This window comes from Tupaia chinensis, unplaced genomic scaffold (assembly GCF_000334495.1).
Source record: "Tupaia chinensis unplaced genomic scaffold, TupChi_1.0 Scaffold000170_1, whole genome shotgun sequence".
NCBI classification, from domain to species: domain Eukaryota; kingdom Metazoa; phylum Chordata; class Mammalia; order Scandentia; family Tupaiidae; genus Tupaia; species Tupaia belangeri.
In genome coordinates, this window is record NW_006159645.1 from 114,467 (window position 1) to 133,964 (window position 19,498).

A 19,498-nucleotide genomic window follows, 5' to 3' on the forward strand; every position below is an offset into this window, starting at 1 on the left:
CGATGGCAAGTTTAGGCTAAACCTCTGCATTTCGATGACTCTTTTGCCCTGAGACCCTCACAAGTATCTAGCATATATCCAGGTAGAAAGTTAGGAAAGTACACCCACTTCCTTTTTGAACATCGACTACCAACCAGACTATTCTATTTACTTTAATTTGAGCCAGTTCCGGGTAAACATTACTTTCCTATAGTTTGCAAGGATGAAAACAAGGGTCTGTGCCTTTCAGCCCTGCGCCTAGCTGAAATTCTGTTCAAGTCTGAGCGTCTTCAGAGCTCTCATTTCTCATATCCGATCACGTTTTCAGTGATGCTGGAATATACTCTGGGTCTAGTCCCCCACGCTGGAAATGAATGTTGTCAGACTGCCCAACTATGAAAAGCAGGACAGCAGGATGCGTAGATCAAAAACCACATCCCAGATTTTTTAAAATCCATCCACATCTGCTAACCTAACAGTGATATTGACCTTTTTTTTTTTTTTCTTCCTAATGACTATCACACTTCTTTGCTTTGTGTTGGTGTGACAAATCCTTCATTGCTTTTTTCATTAATCATTCCATTGGTTGAGTGACTCAGGCTGTCACACAGTAGACAACTATAGGATTATTTTATGGAAAACAGACACCAAAACATGGTAATAAAATTCAATTATTTTCACTTTCCTTGTTGAGGCTTTTTTTTTTTTCCTTTGCAAGATCAGACTTATTTATTCTTCTGGAATCGTTTATTTTTTTATTTAATGATCATCTGACCACACAAGCACTTCAAAAGACAACCACATAATAAATCAAGTATGTTTTACTTTACCTAGTTGTCCCTTTCTATGTTTTAAGTAGAATGAAAACCCATACTTTGGAGGAAGAATTTAGGTGTGATTGCTTTATGGGTTAAAAAATCAACTTATGTCGTCCTTTGGGCTTATAATGGTGATCCTGTCATTTTATGAACTCTTGCTTCTTTTGCTCTGAGTTCTGTCTGTAAGAATCACAACAGCAACAACAACCAGAGCTCTTGGTCCTATGGCTTCTCCGACTTCCGGGTGGTGATCACCAGCTTGGGCAGCAGCTGGTCAAAAGAGCCCCTGATGGTCTGTGAGTCAGCACTAACCTTCTAACATCAGATTAAGTCCCGGCCTCATAAAAGCGAGGAGCAACGTCAAAGCAATTATATAAGGAAAGAGAAATAGTGCAGCCAGAAACTATCTGAACACATTAATTTAGAATTTGGCAGTGACTTACAAGTGATTAACTAAGAATGGGACCAGTAGGTGGTGTAGTGGTTGAGGTGCTGGATGCTCCCACATGGCCGACCATGGTTTGAGTCCCAGACCTGGTGGCTTGTTTTCTTACTTTCCTTCTCTCTCTCTCATCAATTTTAAAAAAAATAAATGAATGAATAAATAAAATAAATAATTCTTTTTAAAAATGAGTAACTAAGATATCCGTAACATTGAACACAACAATTAAAACTAGGTTAGCAGTCAGCACATCAGGATTTTAGGCTGTCCTTATTATTCCTTTCAAATATTTCAAAGAGCATCGACTGCAATTTCCAGCACTGCTCTTGTTGGTTAATTTTCCCCATGGTGACTATAGTTGAGCTCACCTCCAAAAAGAAGGACCAGAGATACTAGGGTGAGTTTGTACATGCTTGTAGTTTGTTGGAGCTTAAAGGAGCATTAAACACTCAATTCTCTTACATCAGAAAGATCTGAAAATTCAGTTCTCAATTTTTTATTTCCCCCTGGAGAGAAAAAGGTCTCAACATTACAGTCGAATAGTAGTTTTGAATCCTGGTCTGCAATCTTTCCGAGTTCTTAAATGATGTTGGGAACAGCCTAATGGAAATCACGTGAGGAGCATATTGTACTAGTAAAAATAGTCTAGAGAGAATGTAATGCTTGGTTAATTATCCAGATGTGTGAAAGCACAATGAAATCGGACTTAAAGAAACTTGTAATTGTGTCTTCTGTCTGAATCTCTCCCTCCTTACATGTTTCAACAACATTCACAGATGACTTACTATACCCCTGCCACCCAGTTACTTTTCCATATCTAAAATCAAGCTTCAATCAGCCCTTCCAGAAAGAAAAAAAAGAAGTGTCAGAGAATACTATAATGGAAACAATGTCCTTTTGCTGATATTTCACATATGTTAGCAGTTACTATTGTTTAAGCTACTCTCAGCCAGCTACATTTCTTACTGAAGACAGAAAGGAAGAAAAAAAAAAAAAAGATGCAGTTTTACTCATTCTCTGCCTTGCTTCTAGGCGTACCTTTTATGTAAAACACTCAGAACTTCATCGATAATAATGAGCAATGGCATTATGGCATTTGAAAAGATAAATCTAGATACGGAGTTTCAAGGCTGTGCTTGCTAACAAGGGCCTCGCAAGTGGAAAGGGGGGTAGCTGTCGGCTTAAGCAATGGCCTGCTGAAGACCACCTGGGTCAATCCTGAACCCTGCCCTACCACACCCTCACCCCTGCAGATGCTCAGCTGGCATGATCCAGCCTTCCTTCCATCCAGAGTCTGACCAAGGCTCAATACTCCTGCCTAGGCCTCCCAGCTAGAACTATGGCCTACACAATCACACCTGGCTCTTTTACAGAAAGGGTCTCGCTACACTGCCCAGACCAGTCTCAAACTTATAATGTTCCTGTCAGCCTCCTAAATTGCCGGGATTACAGGCTCATGTCACTGCGCCCAGCCTTTACGTTGGACCAGGAGTCAAAGCCAGGACTCCCATAGGTTCCCAGCCTGTGGAGAACATGCCCCAGAGCTAGGTGGAAATGATGCCTTTCTGAAGAATGAACTACTGCGGCGGGTATGTTCCTAGAAGTACACAAGGGAAGTTGCTCTTCTTGAAAGTTGTATGTCTTGTCCAGACTATGGTAGAGCTGCCCCATTTATGCTTTTATGGTGGACCAGCAGGAACAAGAGAACGTCATTGTCTTGAGGAGAATGCAACATACGCATTGGAATCCCAAAGGAAGCCACAAAAGCTAACGAAAACCCTAACTGTAATGAAATCACACACACTGTAGCAGCCAACGCGACAGGATTAGGTTAGAGTGACCTTCCCTTGATTTTATCGAGCCTTGGGGTAGAATCTTATTGCACTCAGTATCATTTTCTCTGAAGAGGGAAGAAGTGTAGCCTTAAAATGGCCAGTTCTGAAAATTAATCAGGAAAGCTAAAAGCTCAGTGTTGTGGTAATTTTTACAACTTCCTAGACATTGCTAGACCATGTGTCATCTAATTGCAAGACCACATTGCTGCAATTAGGGAAAAAAAAAGGAATTTGAACAAGAATATGACTTTATCAAAACTTCTATTTTTCTTGAATATAAGCTTAAAAGGTACTTGCAAATTTACAAGCATAGACACATGGGAAAATCTTTGATCTGTTGCCAACTTTTAGTCACATAAACTTATGCAAAGGTATGTGCTGCCTTCCAAATGATATATTCTTACTTAGCATTGAGATGCTGTATCTTTAAAAAAAATAATAAAAATAAAATAAATCCATTAGTGATAGGCAGAGGTGAACAAGACATGTCCTTCCTCCACTTATTGTGACTTTGGTGCCAACCTGGAGAAACCCAGCTTGAAGCCAGGTGACTCAACTAGATGCATAAACCCTTTTGTTTAAAATGAGACTACCACTAATTTGACTTATATTTTTTTTAATTAATTTATTTTTCGGAGAGATTTTTTAGCTCTAGGGTGCATGCGCTCGCCAGACAGACAGAGAGAGACAGAGAGACAGAAAGCAAGAAATCACTCCCCAGAGGGGATGGCCATGCCGCAATCCCTTCTCCTCCATTCTCCTCTCGGGATCTTGGGCACTCACGCACACGCACCTGGCATGAATTTAAGCTCCCCCAGGTCCGGGACTCAAACCACGGTCGACTACGTGGGAGTCCAGCGACATAGCCATTACGCTAACTGCTGGTCCCAATAAAGAGGAGAAGCATACCGGGCCCCAGTCGACGGCCCAGGCCTTTGTTCACCTGATGTCCCTAGAATTCAGAAGATCAAGCTGCAAAACAGAACTCACTCGGCACTTCCTGTCCCCAGCCCAGGCATCTCATTTAATCAGGTACTACTTGGGCCTCTGTGCTTGGGCCAGCATGGTAGTTCAGTTTAGACAAAGTCTATAATGAATTCTGATTTACTCATAGCCTTTTCCACACAACTGAAGAATCGGTAAATATGTACTGACTTGATTTGGATACATGATCCAAAAGCCAGAGGCCCCACTTGCGAACATTTCCATATGCTCTTGTTCAGCTCTTTGGGTTGCAACTTAAACCTTGATTTTTGTAATATTAAACTCTTTAAATAGTCACAAATCCGTTTTCAATTCTAAAAGAAAATATTGGCAAGTGTGGATGGCTATAACTGAAAATAGATATTTGTCATGGGCTTAAGAGTTAAAACAGATTGAATTTATCTCATAAAAGTCAGCAAGTCGCTAGCCTTGAGAAGTAATTGCATTCCAAGGACTTCCAATCTTTATATCACTTCAAACTTCCATTTGCTCTATAAAACTTTTAAGATCAAAGCCAAGTCCTTACGATGAAAATTAAGCGTGGGCCACAAGGATAGAGACATTCAAGAATCGAGGAAGCTTCTTTTATGTTTGTACAAACTTAGGAATCGTAGAGATTCTGCACAAAATAGAGATGAGGGTGCTGGATCCCCTTGTACAGAAAATGGGCCTGTCCTTAGGAGGTCGTAGATCCTGAAGACAGCGCAATCTCCAGACCAGAGCACCCAGCTCCAGAGCGTGTCTGCACAAGCAGGCTACAACCGCCAGCTAGTTCCTTCCCTACATCCTCAGGCTCTAGAGTCTTTCTGCTTAGGTTCTAATTTGCGTTTCTCCATTTTCTGGCCAGATGACCTTATTAAGGAATACCTAACCACTCTGAGCTTCAGTCCTATCACCTGTGAAATGAGGATAATAATGACAGCTCTTACTTCATAAGGTGGCTGTGAGGATTAAATACAGCAGGCATGAAACAGTATGAAGCGTAGTGCTTTGCAATATAATCCATTCCCAATAAATATTCTCAAATAGGCCTACAAATAGAACACATGAACTCGATGTTCTCAAGGGCTTCCTTTTCGCCACCGAAATCAATGATCCCAAGTTTTGGCTAACTAGATAATGGTACAGGTCTATATAGGATGATAACAGGCCTACTGCTAGGACAGTGCTCCTACGCTCCTTAGAGGGTACAGCCACTGCTTAGCATTCTCCTGTTCTGAATAGCTTTCTATGGGGTGGGCTCTGTTTTTCATTCGAGTACGAACATGTTGAGAAGTACTACTTTGGGTGTCACTTATCAGATCCTTTCTAATAAAGTGAGTGGGCTGATAAGTTAGAATGGGAGAGACAGAATGATCACAATATGGAAGGGGGAAGGTAGAGAAACGGGACCTAAGCACAATGTAGCCATGGAGAAGGCGGCTGAGTGTGGGCTGGGGACATAGGACCGCTCTGGACAGGACGAGGGTTGTTAATGAAAGCTCGGGGTCTGGAACACAGCATAGGGAGAGAAAGGCAGTGAAAGGGAGACACATGGATGCTGGAGAGGACTCTCATCGACATTCTGACCTTACCTAGTGACGACCTTGCACAAGACCACTCTATGGCATCCATTAGGCACTGCACTTAGAACCGTATGAAACAGGGGCTGGCAGGTGGCATGCTGGTTAAGTGGTTAAAGGCACTGCACTCCCATATGGTTGGCCACGGTTTGAGTCCCGGACCTGGGAGCTTGCTTTCTCACTTTTCCTTTCTCTCTCTCTCTCGCTCTGTCCCTCTCTGGTCAAATTAAAAATAAAATAAAAATAGTTGAATAAAATAATTCCTTTTTTTTCTTGTTTTGGAGAAGTTTTTGCTATAGGACACATGCACCCACCAGAAAGACAGAGAGAAACAGAGAGACAGAAAGCAAGAAATCACCCCCCAGGGCGGATGGCCACTCTGCAATCCCTTCTCCTCTTGGGATCTTGGGCACACACACACATGCGCCTGGTGTGAGTTTAAGCCACTGAGTCCAGGACTCGAACTGTGGTCAACTACATGGGAGTGGAGCAATGTAGCTATTATGCCATCTGCTGGTCCCATAAAATACTTAAAAAAAAAAACAAAAAAAGAACCATATGAAGCAAATAAAACAAATAGGTTCTCACACGCTGGGAAAGTGCCCTATCAACCCAAAGACTGTGTTGTTTCAATAAAAGTTCTCACACGCCACTCCTAACATCTTATCTGGATAAGATGAAATATCCCAGTAAGTTCACTAACTCATGTTTAGGTAGCTTCAAGTTTTGCCTACATTCAGCCTTCAAATTAACCCTGGTTGTAACACTGCTTATAAAGGAATTGGACTTCCTCTGCTGATCACAAAGAGACACCCAGTCTTAATCACATGCCCCCGCCATGTTGGAAGCACCCCTGTTCTTTGCCCCAACCCCAGCCCTGACACACACAGTCAGTCAAGGCGACTCTTTCCTGGAATGGCACATGAAGCCACATGCTCAGGGAGCCATGGGCAGTCGCCCTTGCCTTGTCGTGGGCCTGCCTTCCAGAGAGGGCTGTTTTGCTTTAACTTCTAACTGGGTCCACATCCCTCGAGAGGATTCTAAAGTGTGTCTGTACCTCAAGAACAAGAGCAATCTCACTAATAGTTACTGGCTCAGAAAGAATAACACTTATGAAGAAAGTTAATTATGGGAATTAAACACAGCTTGTTTCTCTTTTTGAAGTACATTTTTTTCATGCCTCGGGGAGGGTGATGTAGAGGCACATTTGTCTCTTTTTAGAGAAAATTAATTCCAGTTGGTGTTCTGGGCAGAGAGGAAGAGAAGGGAGAGAGACAAAGCAACTTCTCCCTTCTCCTTTGCGCCAGCTGCAAGCTCACAGCCCTGCCAGGGTCCACGTGGCGGGGCCGACCCTGGGGCAGGGGTGGGTGGCAGTCCTGACACACTCAAAAACAATCAAAGCCTTTACTATCAACTTCTAAGCTCTGTCTTTAAGCAAAGAGAACTACTTTTTTATTTTTCTTTATGAGAGAGAGGGAGGACCGGCAGAGAGAGGGTGTTCTTGGCGGAGGTCTCACCATGCGGTGATCCTCCTGCCTCAGCCTCCCAGTTAGCCAGAACCACAGGCATGCTGTGTACCTGGTCTGCAGGTTGGTGCAGGTACTGAGCCCAGGTCTCCCATGTGGTCCTAGCCTCACACAACAGCAGGAAGGTGCTGTTGTATGAGGCTCAGAGAGGTTAGGGATTCCTTAACAGCCCATAAGTGAATCATTTCTTTTTTTTAGAGAGAGATTTTTGCTTCAGGGCATGTGCGCTCATAAAGAGACAGAGACAGAAAGACAGGAAGTGAGAAATCACCCCCCAGGGGAGGTGGCCATGCTGCAATCCCTTTTCCTCCATTCTGCCTGGAGTGAGTTTTTAAGTCACTGGGTCTGGGACTTGAACCTTGGTTGACTACATGGGAGTCCAGTGATGCAACCATTACGCCATCTGCTGGTCCCAGTGAACAATTTCTTTTTAAAATAATTTCAAAACAATAGACACAAAGAGAAGCAAAACCTGCATCCCAACAGGAGTGAGCAGAGCTGCTGTTAACCCTTTGACTCCTGCCTCTATGGGCTATTCGTTTCAGAATCAAAATGTATTCATGCAGTTTCAACAGAATGGCAGTGACAGTCATCATGCTCTGGGTGCCACCCCACCACGCCCCCACAGTCAGTAACTATTAATATATTAATTCTCTGAGCAGAATGATCTAATTAAACACTCCAAACAACCCGATACAGTAAGTACGATTATTTCTATTTCCAGACTCCCTTGCACCAAAGTCTAGACTCTGAACAGCTGCTTCCAGACCCTTTGAGCATCAGGTTACCCACATTTGTAGTACACAAATATAAAGGGTATTTAGGTTAGGGCATTTGCATTGAAAAGTAGATAACCAGGGCCAGCATGTGATGTGTAGTAAAGTTGCTAGACTCCACTTGGCTGACCATGGTTCAAGTCCTGGATCTGGTAGTTTGAAAATCATGTTGGATGCGTGTATGTGCACGCCCACCCAAAATCCCAGTAGAATGGAGGAGAAGGGCTTCTGGTGTGGCCATCCCCCCTGGGGAGTGAGTTCTCACTTTCCCTCTCACTGTTTCTATCTGTCTCTGTGGCTAGCACACATGCCCTATAGCAGTACACATGCCCGATAGCAAAAACTTAAAAAAAAAAAAAAGAAAAGTACATAACCATTTATGAGTTTATGTATTTATTTTACAAGGTTGATTCTACAAATTGAGCAGCATTATATGTTCAGCCTAGCTAACAAAGAGAGGAAATTAAGTTCAAAAGAGGATGTTCCTTTCCTAATTTTTAAAAGATAAATTTCCAGAGGGGACATGTACTTACCGGAGGGGGGTGGTGAGGGATAAAGCAACCCTCCAAAGTAGTCACGCTGCAGTCCTCTCTTCTCCACTTTCCGTTCTGGTTGGAATTTTGCGCATACATGCACATGCGCCCAGCGTGTTTCTCAAGCCACTGAGGCCATGTGGGATCTGGCTCCCCCAGCCACTCGGCCAAGAGGCAGCCCTTGAAAAAATCTTCAACAACTTTCTTTCTTTGTTTTGGTGGTCAAGAAGGAGGGTGAACTAGTACTATGTTAAAACTGCGATTATATGTGGAAGCTTTAAGATCAAGTCTAGGTTACCACAGGCGAACTTCTAATAAAGCAAAGTACCCCTGAAAGTGACGTAATTTACAAACCAGTCCCTCTGACTGTAAGATGCAAAGCAGAGACCCGGAGAAGTTAAAAGACTCTCCTGGAATCATCCAGTGAGAGGCAAAGCCAACACGGAACCCCGGGTCTCTTTATTACTAATCCAGAATTCCTTCCCCTTCTCCAGCCAGCTTCATGGCCTTAACACAGAAGACAAACCTAATGGAACAAACTGGACTGGAGAAACCCGGCATTCCAATACCAAGAAACCATCGAGGCAGCGTTACTTAAGGTCTTCCTTTTAGAAAGAGATGCACCTGATGGAAAGTACCCCGTGTAGTTCTTACAAAGACGCTGTCGCCTGGCAACTGACTCTCTCCCTCGGGCCCTCCCCGCCCTTCCTCGCACCTTCCTTCATCACTCAGAAGGCACAGGTTTCCTTAAAAGTACTCCTCCTGCCAGCAGAGAACGTAAAAAGAAAACTGTCCTTTCCTACGCACATTTGGAAATTACATGCATAAAACCACCCGGCAGACATGAGAGAGACAAGCTGAACTTTTCATCTGGGATTTGTCAGCCCTGCTGGCAGCACGGCATCACGGTCACAGCACCGCCATGTTACTTCTAACTCCGGGACGCACACACGAGCAGATCACTCCTACTCTGGAAGTGGAGACGTGGCATTTTCCAGGGTTGCTGTCACATGACAGGAATGTCACTTGCTGCCCCTTCCCCACCCTGCTTCTGAAATCAGTTAAAAGGCAAGGCATAGCAGGGAATTGTTGGTTAAGGTCCTAAACAATCCTGACTGGAGGGCTGGCCAGTGGTGTGGTGGTAAAGGCGGTTGGATCTTTCTTATATGGCACAGTTTGAGTCCCAGACCCGGAAACTTGAAAAACACACTGGATGCTGTGTACACATACCCAAAGTCCTGAGAGGGGAATGGAGAAGGAGAAGGGATTGTGGCATGACCATCCCAATGCCGGGGGTGGTGCTTTCTCATTCTCCCTCTCTGACTGTCTCTGTCAAGCACATATGTCCTCTGGCAAATTATAAAAGAAAAAGAAAAGGATAATAACCCTGAGTGGATAATTGGCTTTTTAAGAACCTTAAATGTAGCATAGTACATTGGCAGAATATCCTTTTCAAACAGCCGAGAAAGAGAAGAAAGCATGTTCCTAGTTCCGTGGGTGAAGGGGGCCTGGATTTCTTTTTCACTACCGTAGAGTGAGCCTCTGTGGCTGTGCTTGGCCGGCACCGTTCCTGCCTTTCCTCTGGTATCATCACTTGGATCTTCCTCTGGAAATCAGTCATCACCCACTCTCAGGCCTTGTGGTTCAAAGTGGGGGGGGACCCCACGATGATCTGTCCCCACCAGGGCGTGAAGGGGTGGTCTCAGGCACCACTCTGGCCAATTTGCCTATTACCAGTCATTGGTTCTAGCATGAGGATGGGATGCAAATAGATCATATGAAATTCTTGAATATGGATATACTTACTGCAAACAAGAAGCCACACTGACAGGCCATCCCTGCTATGGGATGGAGCAGAGGGGCAAGCGGAACAGGTGAAAAGAACTTACTTGAGAATAAAACCAGAAAAAAGGCAAGAAAATATTAGAGAACAAAAGACCAAATCCTAATGACATACTGTGAGCGCCCAGATCCAACCATGCCTGATGCCAAATGAATGAATCCCATTTTACTTAAGCCCCTTTAAAGAGAGTCTCTCCTTTGCAAGCAAAAGGGCCTCGATTAATACACTCCTATTTCACCTTCAAGTCCCTGTTAATTGTCACCTCCTCTGCTTGGCCTTTCCTTAGAGTCTCATATTGAAAGGTAGCTCTTTTGGGGGACCAGCAGATGGCCTAATGGCTACATTGCTAGACTCCCATGTAGTCAACCATGATTCAAGTCCCAGACCCGGTGGCTTAAACTCACGCTGGGTGCATGTGCGTGCGTGCGTGCCCAAGATCCCGAGAAGAGAATGGAGAAGGGATTGCAACATGGCCAACCCTTCTGGGGGGTGATTTCTCACTTTCTGTCTCTTTGTCTCTTTCTGTCTTTCTGGCAAGCACATGCACCCTATAGCAAAAACCTCTCCAAAAAAAGGTAGCTATTTGCATCTTTTCTAAGTACTTCCTCTTTAGAACTACTTACTGAATGGCAAATTTCATTCTATATAATAATTACTAGACCTTCCAATTTAGAGCAGGGTCAATGTCTTATTAATCACTGAATTTCTAATAGTTGCCCAAAGCCATGAACATAGTATTCAATATATATGTGCTGAATTGAATTGAATTTGATTCTAAATCTCCTTTCAGCAGATGCTGCACCCTTCAATGGTTTCCCATTACACTTAGAATAGAGTCTGAACTCGCCGTCAGCAGTCAGGCCATACCGACCTGCCTGCCCCTTCCTTCCCAGCTCCTACCGTGGGGGCCCCTTGCTTCTCCTTAAGCCCATTGAGCCTGTTCCCACCTCAGTCTTTGTGTTTTCTGTTGCTTCTGCCAGGAAAGCTTTTCTCCCAAATACTGCAGGAGCCCCTTCACCACACCACTCAGGGCCCTGTTCCTTCTCAGAGAGCCTTATCTGGGCAATCTTGTCTAAAATAGCACTTCTTTCACTGTCCAAACCCCACCCTGATTCATCTTTCTCATGACCCTTTCCACTGCCGAGATTATAATGCCTAGTATATATTTATTTCATTTACACAGCCTCCCCTTCTAGAATGTGTGAGAGCAGATTTTTATTTTCTGTTTTATTCTCTATTATATTCTTAGCACCTAAAACTATACTTATGTTCTCAAAATATTGGCTACTATATGCTTTTAAAACAGTCTTCAATTTAGAATGATAAAAACGAACACTAAAATTGAAACCAACATACACAAGTGAACTTAATTGGATATTATAATAACCATGGAAAAAAGAATGAATTCTTGTAACTTTTAAACATACTACTTTGATCATATTTGATTATAAACTTAGAGTAGATATAACCTAAAGATAAAATAATTACAGGACCAGTCCTATGGCCTAATAAAGGATCTGGACCCCATATACCTGACCAAACCCTGGCCCTGGCAACTTGAAAAACATGCTCTGTGTGTGTGTGTGTGTGTGTGTGTGTATGTGCATGCGCACACACATACACATCCAATATCCCAACAGGATGGAGAGATGAAAGAAAAGGGATTGTAGCATGACTATGTTTCATTTGGGGTTCTCTTTCTCTCTCTTCCCCTGTCTGTCTCTGACCAGCACACATGCCCTCTGCCAATTTTTTTTTTTTTCAAAAATTGCAGTAAAAATCCTTCAAAGTAATTTAGGGGATTCTTGCTAATAGTGGCACTAATGTAGTGACTCTGAAACCGTTCTGAGCACATCACAGGATTAAGAAAAAGAGTAAACCCCAATCACTTGCAAATCGCTCCAGTGTGGGAGGAAGGGTAGACAGCTATGGAGTGGGGAGAGAAGATGACGGTCCTATTATACAGAATTAGAATTAGACTGAATACTGTATCAGTACCCAGTCGTTTTGCTCCCTAGCTCTGCCTACATACGAAGTCTAAAAGAAATGACATCCCCGTAGCAATGAGCACACTTAGATACCACTCTCCATTGAAAGGAAGGAATTACTAATTCCGGGGCTCGGGTGGGGAAAGTACCAAGTACTTCTGGAACAAAGGTGTGTCCCAAAAAGCAAGGAAATGCTCAGAGACTAACAGAGACCTGTCAAAAGGGCACAGGGACCAGCTTGAGAGGGCTTTCATTCATCACATTTAAACAATATAAACATCAAAAGTAACATTAATAGCCCTATTTTTTTTCCTCTTCAGTGTGTGCTCACTGGAGAGAGATACAGAGATAGAGAGAGAAAAAGGGAAAATGAGAAATCACCCGCCACGCCACAATCCCTTCTCCTCCATTATCTTTTCAGGACTTTGGGCACGTGTTCAGTGTGATCCTCAAGCTGCCAGATCTGGGAATTGAACCACGAGTCAGCCACGTGGGATCCAGCTGACTTAATCCCCCACACCACCAGCTGGCCCAACAGCAATAAATTTTAACACCTCAAATAGGAATAAGAGTCAATGAGTCTACTGTGAGATGTTTAAGTAAGTAACATAACAGAGAGGAGGAGGATAGAAAGACCGTCTCTGTAGAATGCCAGATGACATCTATAGAAAGATTGGAGAAATGATCTTTTTTTTTTTTTTTTGATAATTTTTTTTTTTTTTTGGAGAGGTTTTCACTATAGGGCGCGTGCACTCGCCAGACAGACAGAGAGAGACAGAGAGACAGAAAGCGAGAAATCACCCCCCAGAGGGGATGGCCACGCCGCATTCCCTTCTCCTCCGTTCTCCTCTCGGGATCTTGGGCACGCACGCACACGTGCCCAGCATGAATTTTAAGCCACCAGGTCCAGCACGCGAACCGCGGTTGACATAGCCATTACATTAACTGCTTGTCCCTATCATTTTACGATCCCCAGAGCAGTAACTGATTCAAACAGGAATCATCAATAGCTACTAAAACCATTATGTGTCAGAATTTGTGGGGACAGGCATTTACAGGGTCTCAGATTAGCTGTCAATTACTAACAGAAAAAAGTGCCTTTACAATGGCATGGATCTAAGAGATCCCCCTTTGACCAAGTAATTAAGTTTGTTTGGCATTGCCAGTAATGAGACAAACATATCATGTGGCCCTGATGTGACACAACACAGAGTATCCAACATCATCGAGGTAGTGTCCTTGTCAAAATGTTCTCACTGAGTCTAAGCACTGAGGATGAACTGCTTAAATTCGAAAGACGGAGCAGTGTAAAGGCACCAGACTTGGGCTCTTCAAAATCATCTTCATAAGTAACAACAACGAACAGACAGGAGACTGGGATGTGACAAGGGAATACATGAAGTTTTGTTGAGTTACTGAATTAAAAAAATAATGTTGGGTCACAGTGGCTTGGTGGTTAAGGCTACTGGATTCCAAATGGCCAGCCATATGGCTTGAGTTCCACACCTGGCAACATGAGAAACATGCCGGGCACCTGCACATACATGCCCGAAATCCCAAAAGGAGGTAGAATTCAAGGGGAAAGGATTGCAGTGTGACCATGCCCCATGGGGTGGGGTTGGGGGTGCTTTCTCTCTCTCCCCACCCTCAGAAGCAAAAGTACTTTCTTTTAGGCAAAAAAAAAAAAAAAAAAAAAAAAAAAAAAAAGAAAAAAAAGGAAAAGGGTGTAGCTGAGAATGTTTAGGAAATAACTGGAGAATTTTGAAGCACACATAAACACAGAACATGAACTCACCTCCCCCGTGGCATAAAAATCATTGTCTTTATATTCAGGAAACAACTGGAAAAATTGAATTAGGGCACTGTAAAAAGAAGAACAATAATAAAAATTAATCAGAAAACTAAGTTGGAATCACTTCATGCTACGCTATCAAATCTAACCCGTTAGCAATAAGTTTCACATCTGAAGTAAGACACCATCCTGCTGAGAGCATGTTTTTCAGCCTCACGTACATGACACTCCAGACAGTGTAGATGGTTAAAAAAACACCCGTGGGCTTACTTTATGGCTAACTAACAAGTTTGGACCAGGGCACAGCCACACTGAGCATGTTTCCAGACCTCTAGATGACCAATCTGGATGACGTATCTGTTGAGGAGACCTTCTGTGAATGATATAGGGGTTCACCTGTTATTTGGCGGTTCTTAGAAGTAGTTCTGTAACCTTAGAGCCCCATGAGCCTGAGCCGGCAGTGAGGTAATGAGAATCTTACTTGACGACCCACTCCCACTGTGTGGGACTCTGAACATTTCTAATGGAGCTCCCAGAAGGTCAGTGTTTTAATAACCAAAGAACAGAAAAACTCTCAAATGACTATAATCTAAAGAAAAACCAGCACGTGGCCACAGATATTGAAGTAAATGCGCAGTGGCTTCTGAGCTGAAAAAAATCACATTTACTCAAGAATCCCTACAGCTGCTTCCGTGCATTATGTTGAAATAGATCTAAACAGCCTCCCTGAATTATTTTATAATAACTGAGGGTGGATTTTTAAACAAATCTCGACTTGACCAACATCTTTCAAAAAAAAAAAAGGAAACAAAAACTTGCGAAATTCAGAAGCTCTCTGAGAGTTTTGACCTAGATTGCAATGTGTGAGATGTTAGGAAGGGTTTTGTCCCAGCTTCCAGCTGAGAGACTAAACACCATGAACCATCCAGGGAGGATAAAAGGCAAGGAGCTCCAAAACCCAGGAGGAGAAAAGTTCAAGGGTTACAGAAAGGCAAAAGTGGGTCATTATAGCTGCCAAGATCCTGACGATACTTCATTTTCAAAGGCTCCATAAAAATCCACCATGAAACAGTACTGTAGCGTTTCCGTGTATTTCTCTATTTGTTATTTACTGCGGCCTTTGTCACAACCAAATCAGGGAAGCTGCATTTTACAGCTTCCATGTCTGTGCTGGCAATAGCTGGCTTTCGCGTGGATATAAAAATAGGAGTTCGTTCTCCACCCTTCCCTCTCCAACCTTCAGGCTAAAAACGACTCCTCTTTCTCGCTTTCTGCTTGTTGAAATGGTCATAGATGGTTTTGTATAGAAAATCTCAATTAAGCCCTACAGTTTAGCTTACAGCTTGCTTCCTTGTAACACTTGGGGAAGAATCATTTAGCAAATAAAAATCCAAGAGGCCCAATTAAATATGAAAATCAGATACACAGCAAATAGCATCTTAGTATAAGTATGTCCGGACATTGCCTGAACGATCTTATTACATTAAAAAACTATTTGTTATTTATTTAAAATTCAAACTTAACTGAGTGTTTTGTATTTCATCTGGCAATTTTAGTGGAAGGAGAAAAATCCCCTAAGCTATTTTTAGCACAAAAAATGCCAGGATTCTCTAGCTGAAATTTCCAAGGCAAGACCCCCTTTGAGGAAATTATCACAGAATTTCAATTGCATGGTTAAATCAAGGGGAAAAAAAAAGGAATGGTAGGTCTTTTTTAAATGGGAGAGAAGAAAAAAGGTAAATTTAGTAAGTTACATTTACATATGCCATTTGCTCATTTAATTGTATGCTAGTCAAGGACTATTCTTATTACATGGTGAAGGTCTTCTTAAAAATAGATTCTAGAGAGGCCAGTGGGTGGTGTAGTGGTTGAGGTGCTGGACTCCCATATGACCAACCACCGTTTGAGTCTCAGACTTGGAGGTTTGCTTTCTTACTTTCCCTCTCTCTCTGTGTGTCTCTCTCTGGTGAAGCACATATGCCCTATAGCAAATTAGGAAAAATAATGATAATGAATAAAATTAAATGAATAATTCCTTTTAAAAAAAAAGAATCTAAACTCATGCTCACATGAAGTTCCAAATTTTGGAAACAGAATTGCCAAATATACATAATACCTGTGTGTGGTCTGTGCATTTATTCAGGTACAAGAGCTAGATGGCACAGGAAGCATCCTCTCCCGAGGATTCCACTCGGCAACCTTGTAGGCATTGTGCCAAGCACCTGTCTAATAAATAGAATTTTAGCTAAAGACTGCTAGCATTAAAGACAGCAGGGAGAATCAGAGGCTGCAAGGAAGAATTACTAGGAGAAAATTATTTGTCAGATCATTTTTTTTTAAACGAAGAGAAGCTGATGAAGGTGGGTAGATGGAAATGATGCTACACTGTAGACCTAAGGCTAGCATTGACACTTGGTCAGTTCTAATGGATTCAGAAGAATGACAAGCACAAAAGACATTCAGGGGAATCGAGGTTCAAATGATCCAAGCAAAAGCCCCATACCAACTAAAGCCACATGAGGTATAGCTATGGGGTCCTGAGCTGAAACGAGCTCACCAACAGGAATCTCAGGGCTTTGTTCTCTTAGCGCACATGAGGGGACCCTCTTCTGCATTCATTCCACAGCTAGGGGTCATGCCACAACTCTCCTCACTACCCCAAAGGAACTACACAGTTGTTGTCATTTAATAGATGAAAACTCCTTCATAGTTGCATTGCTATAGAGCTTTCTTCATAGCACAATACATCGTTTCTCATTATAAAACAACATGTGGGATTGAATGATGGTAGCGTTTCCATTTGGCTACGAAGAATCTAACTGCATGGGCCAATCCATGGGCTAGTGGTTAGGAACTGGAACTCGCCTGGCTGACTGTACAGTGTGAGTCCTGGACCCTGCGGTTTGACAGACATGTTGGGTGTGCACACCCAAAATCCCAAAAGAGGGAAGGATGGAAGACAGGAGATTGCAGTGTAACCATTCCCCATGCTTTTCCCTTCTCCATCCCTTCCTGTCTCTATCTCTTTCTGGGGATCCCATGCACCCTCTGGCAAATTTTGAAGAAGGAAAGAAAAGAATGTCAGGTCCAAGAACTAGATGGCACAGGAGGTGTGCCTCTTCCACTGGGCGACCTGCTGACTTTGTGCAAGGATCTGCTGAACAAATAGAATTCAGCTACACTCCAAGACCATAAGCCAGGAGAGTAGGGACTTTGGAATGGTTTACTACAATGTCCCAGCACCAAGAACAGCATCAGGCACAGAGTAGGCAATTGATTTGTAATGGCGGCAGGTGAGGGGCACTGGATAGTACATTCCAACTCAGTAATTTCATTATTTTTAGTAACTTTTTTCTAACCAGAGAGGTGACATACTTCTATGACATATTCCAAACAGAGAAAAAAAGAAAAACAATCTATTTAAACCGCTTGTTAGTGAAAAAGTTTTATATCCAAACACAAAGAAAAGCAGCATAAACGTGAATGTCGAACACCTCTTTGGGGGGCTGCTCCTCACAGCCACTCACTATTAATAGTCAGGACAAATGGGATTTCAACAAAAAAGAAAGACGGTTCTCAAAGGAAGACAAAGACAGGTCTACTTCTTAAACCTGCAGTAGCCCATTTACAGGTTCAAAGCAACCTTCTTAGGCCAAGCGGCCATCTGGAGAGCTGGAGAGAAGAATGTGGTCACAAAGGGAAATGCATAGTGTAAACTATAAAGGAAACAGCTGAAATCAGTTTTCTGCACTGCCCTTGATTAGCTATTTTCCAGTGCTAAGAGCCTCAAGCAAAAAGAACTAAAACAGCTATAAACAATGGAGGCTTTGAAATAGGTTCCCTTTACATGTCATGCAAGAGGAGATGTGCCACATGTCAGCAGTAAATATCCACACCGAGGGTCAACTGGAAGCTGCAGCCATCTCTGGGGGAGGGGAGGAGAGGCAGGAAGGCATGGCAGCGGGCTCTGTCTTCAAGGGGGACTGATTATGTGATGCGAACCTCTGCCCTTAGGGTGTTTGCTGGTGAAACCACGGAGCTTGTTGGGATTGAAGCCAAAAGATGGTTCAGGGTAGGGAGAGCTGGGTAATTTCTGACTGAAGAATGAGAGGCAAGGTGCTTAAGTAAACTTGTGAGGACTGCCATCACGGTTTTGTCTGCGGACAGAAGAGGTGCTGTGGAAAGTCAAGGGGGACCCCTGTGAGCGTCTGGCTAATATGTTCCAGGGATCCACTAGAAACAGGAATGCAGGGCTCCAGGAAGTACTCACCCCATCCCCAGGAACTGAACGGAGGTGTTACGACCATGAGACACGTGAAAACGAACGTGGTAACGACAACAGCCCTGTTCTCTAGGTCAGCAGGAGAGATATTTTTGGGAACAGGGCTTAGAAGTTCTGTCTTAGGAAAGAAGAAGGATTAAAAAAAGTGGGGGGAAAAGGAATGGAAAACAACTGTAGACACCAGAGATAGTGTGAGAAGAGGGTGGGAAAGGGCAGAGGGTCAGACATAGGGGTAAACGTATATAAATAAATAAATAAATAAATAAATAAGTGAAACTAGAAATGGAAAATTATTGGTGACAACGTACATGATTAAGCCACTATGCCGTGTATTCTGGATGGGAAACCACTTTTTGTATGCTGTGACGATGATTAGTGGATGAATGTAAATTAATTAATTAAAAAAAAGTTTCAGAAGAAAAAAAACACAAAAACTATTTTTCTTGAAATTAAAAAAAAAATGCATATTTGATAACTGCAGTAAGCTATATAGTCCCAGCTAGGTGCTACTTTATAGTATATTCATTCTACTCACTGAGGTTTATGCCTAGAGTCAGACTTGTGTTCGTAGATATGTATATATCAGCTGCGCTTGCTATTGGAAGTATTTAGATTGATTAAGTTCATTAGCGAAAAAATAAAATGGGGGGAAAAGGCATAGAAAGCAACCATGGATACCAGAGACAGTGTGGGAGAAGAGCAAGACATGGCAGAGGGTGAGAGATAGGGAATCAAGGATGGCAAAAACAACAAAATAAATAGGAAACAAGAAATGGAAAATTACTTGCTGACGATAACATGTATGTTGATGAGCTTGATTGAGCCAATGTACAGTGTACTCTGGATGGGAAATCTCATTTTGTTTGTTGTAATGATGTATAGTGAATTGGGACCAGCAGTTTAGCGTAATGGCTATGTCGCTGGACTCCCACGTAGTCGACTAAGGTTTGCATCCTGGACCTGGTGGCTTAAACTCACGCTGGGCGCGTGTGCGTGCGTGCCCAAGATCCCAAGAGGAGAATGGAGGAGAAGGGATTGCGGTCTGACCATCTCCCCTGGGGAGTGATTTCTCACTTTCTCTCTGTCTGTCTGGCGAGCGCATGCGCACTATAGCAAAAACCTCTCAAAAAAAAAAAAA

At 42.9% G+C, this 19,498-nt stretch overlaps 1 protein-coding gene across 1 annotated transcript in view; it reads right to left on the reverse strand.

Annotated features, from left to right (window-relative positions):
* The window catches only part of CPVL (carboxypeptidase vitellogenic like), a 176,692-nt gene that overhangs the window by 88,508 nt on the left and 68,686 nt on the right, over positions 1–19,498 (reverse strand). The window contains exon 7 of the mRNA XM_027770932.1: positions 14,082–14,148. Within this exon, the coding sequence (XP_027626733.1) occupies positions 14,082–14,148 (67 nt within the window). The remainder of the gene's footprint in view (positions 1–14,081; positions 14,149–19,498) is intronic.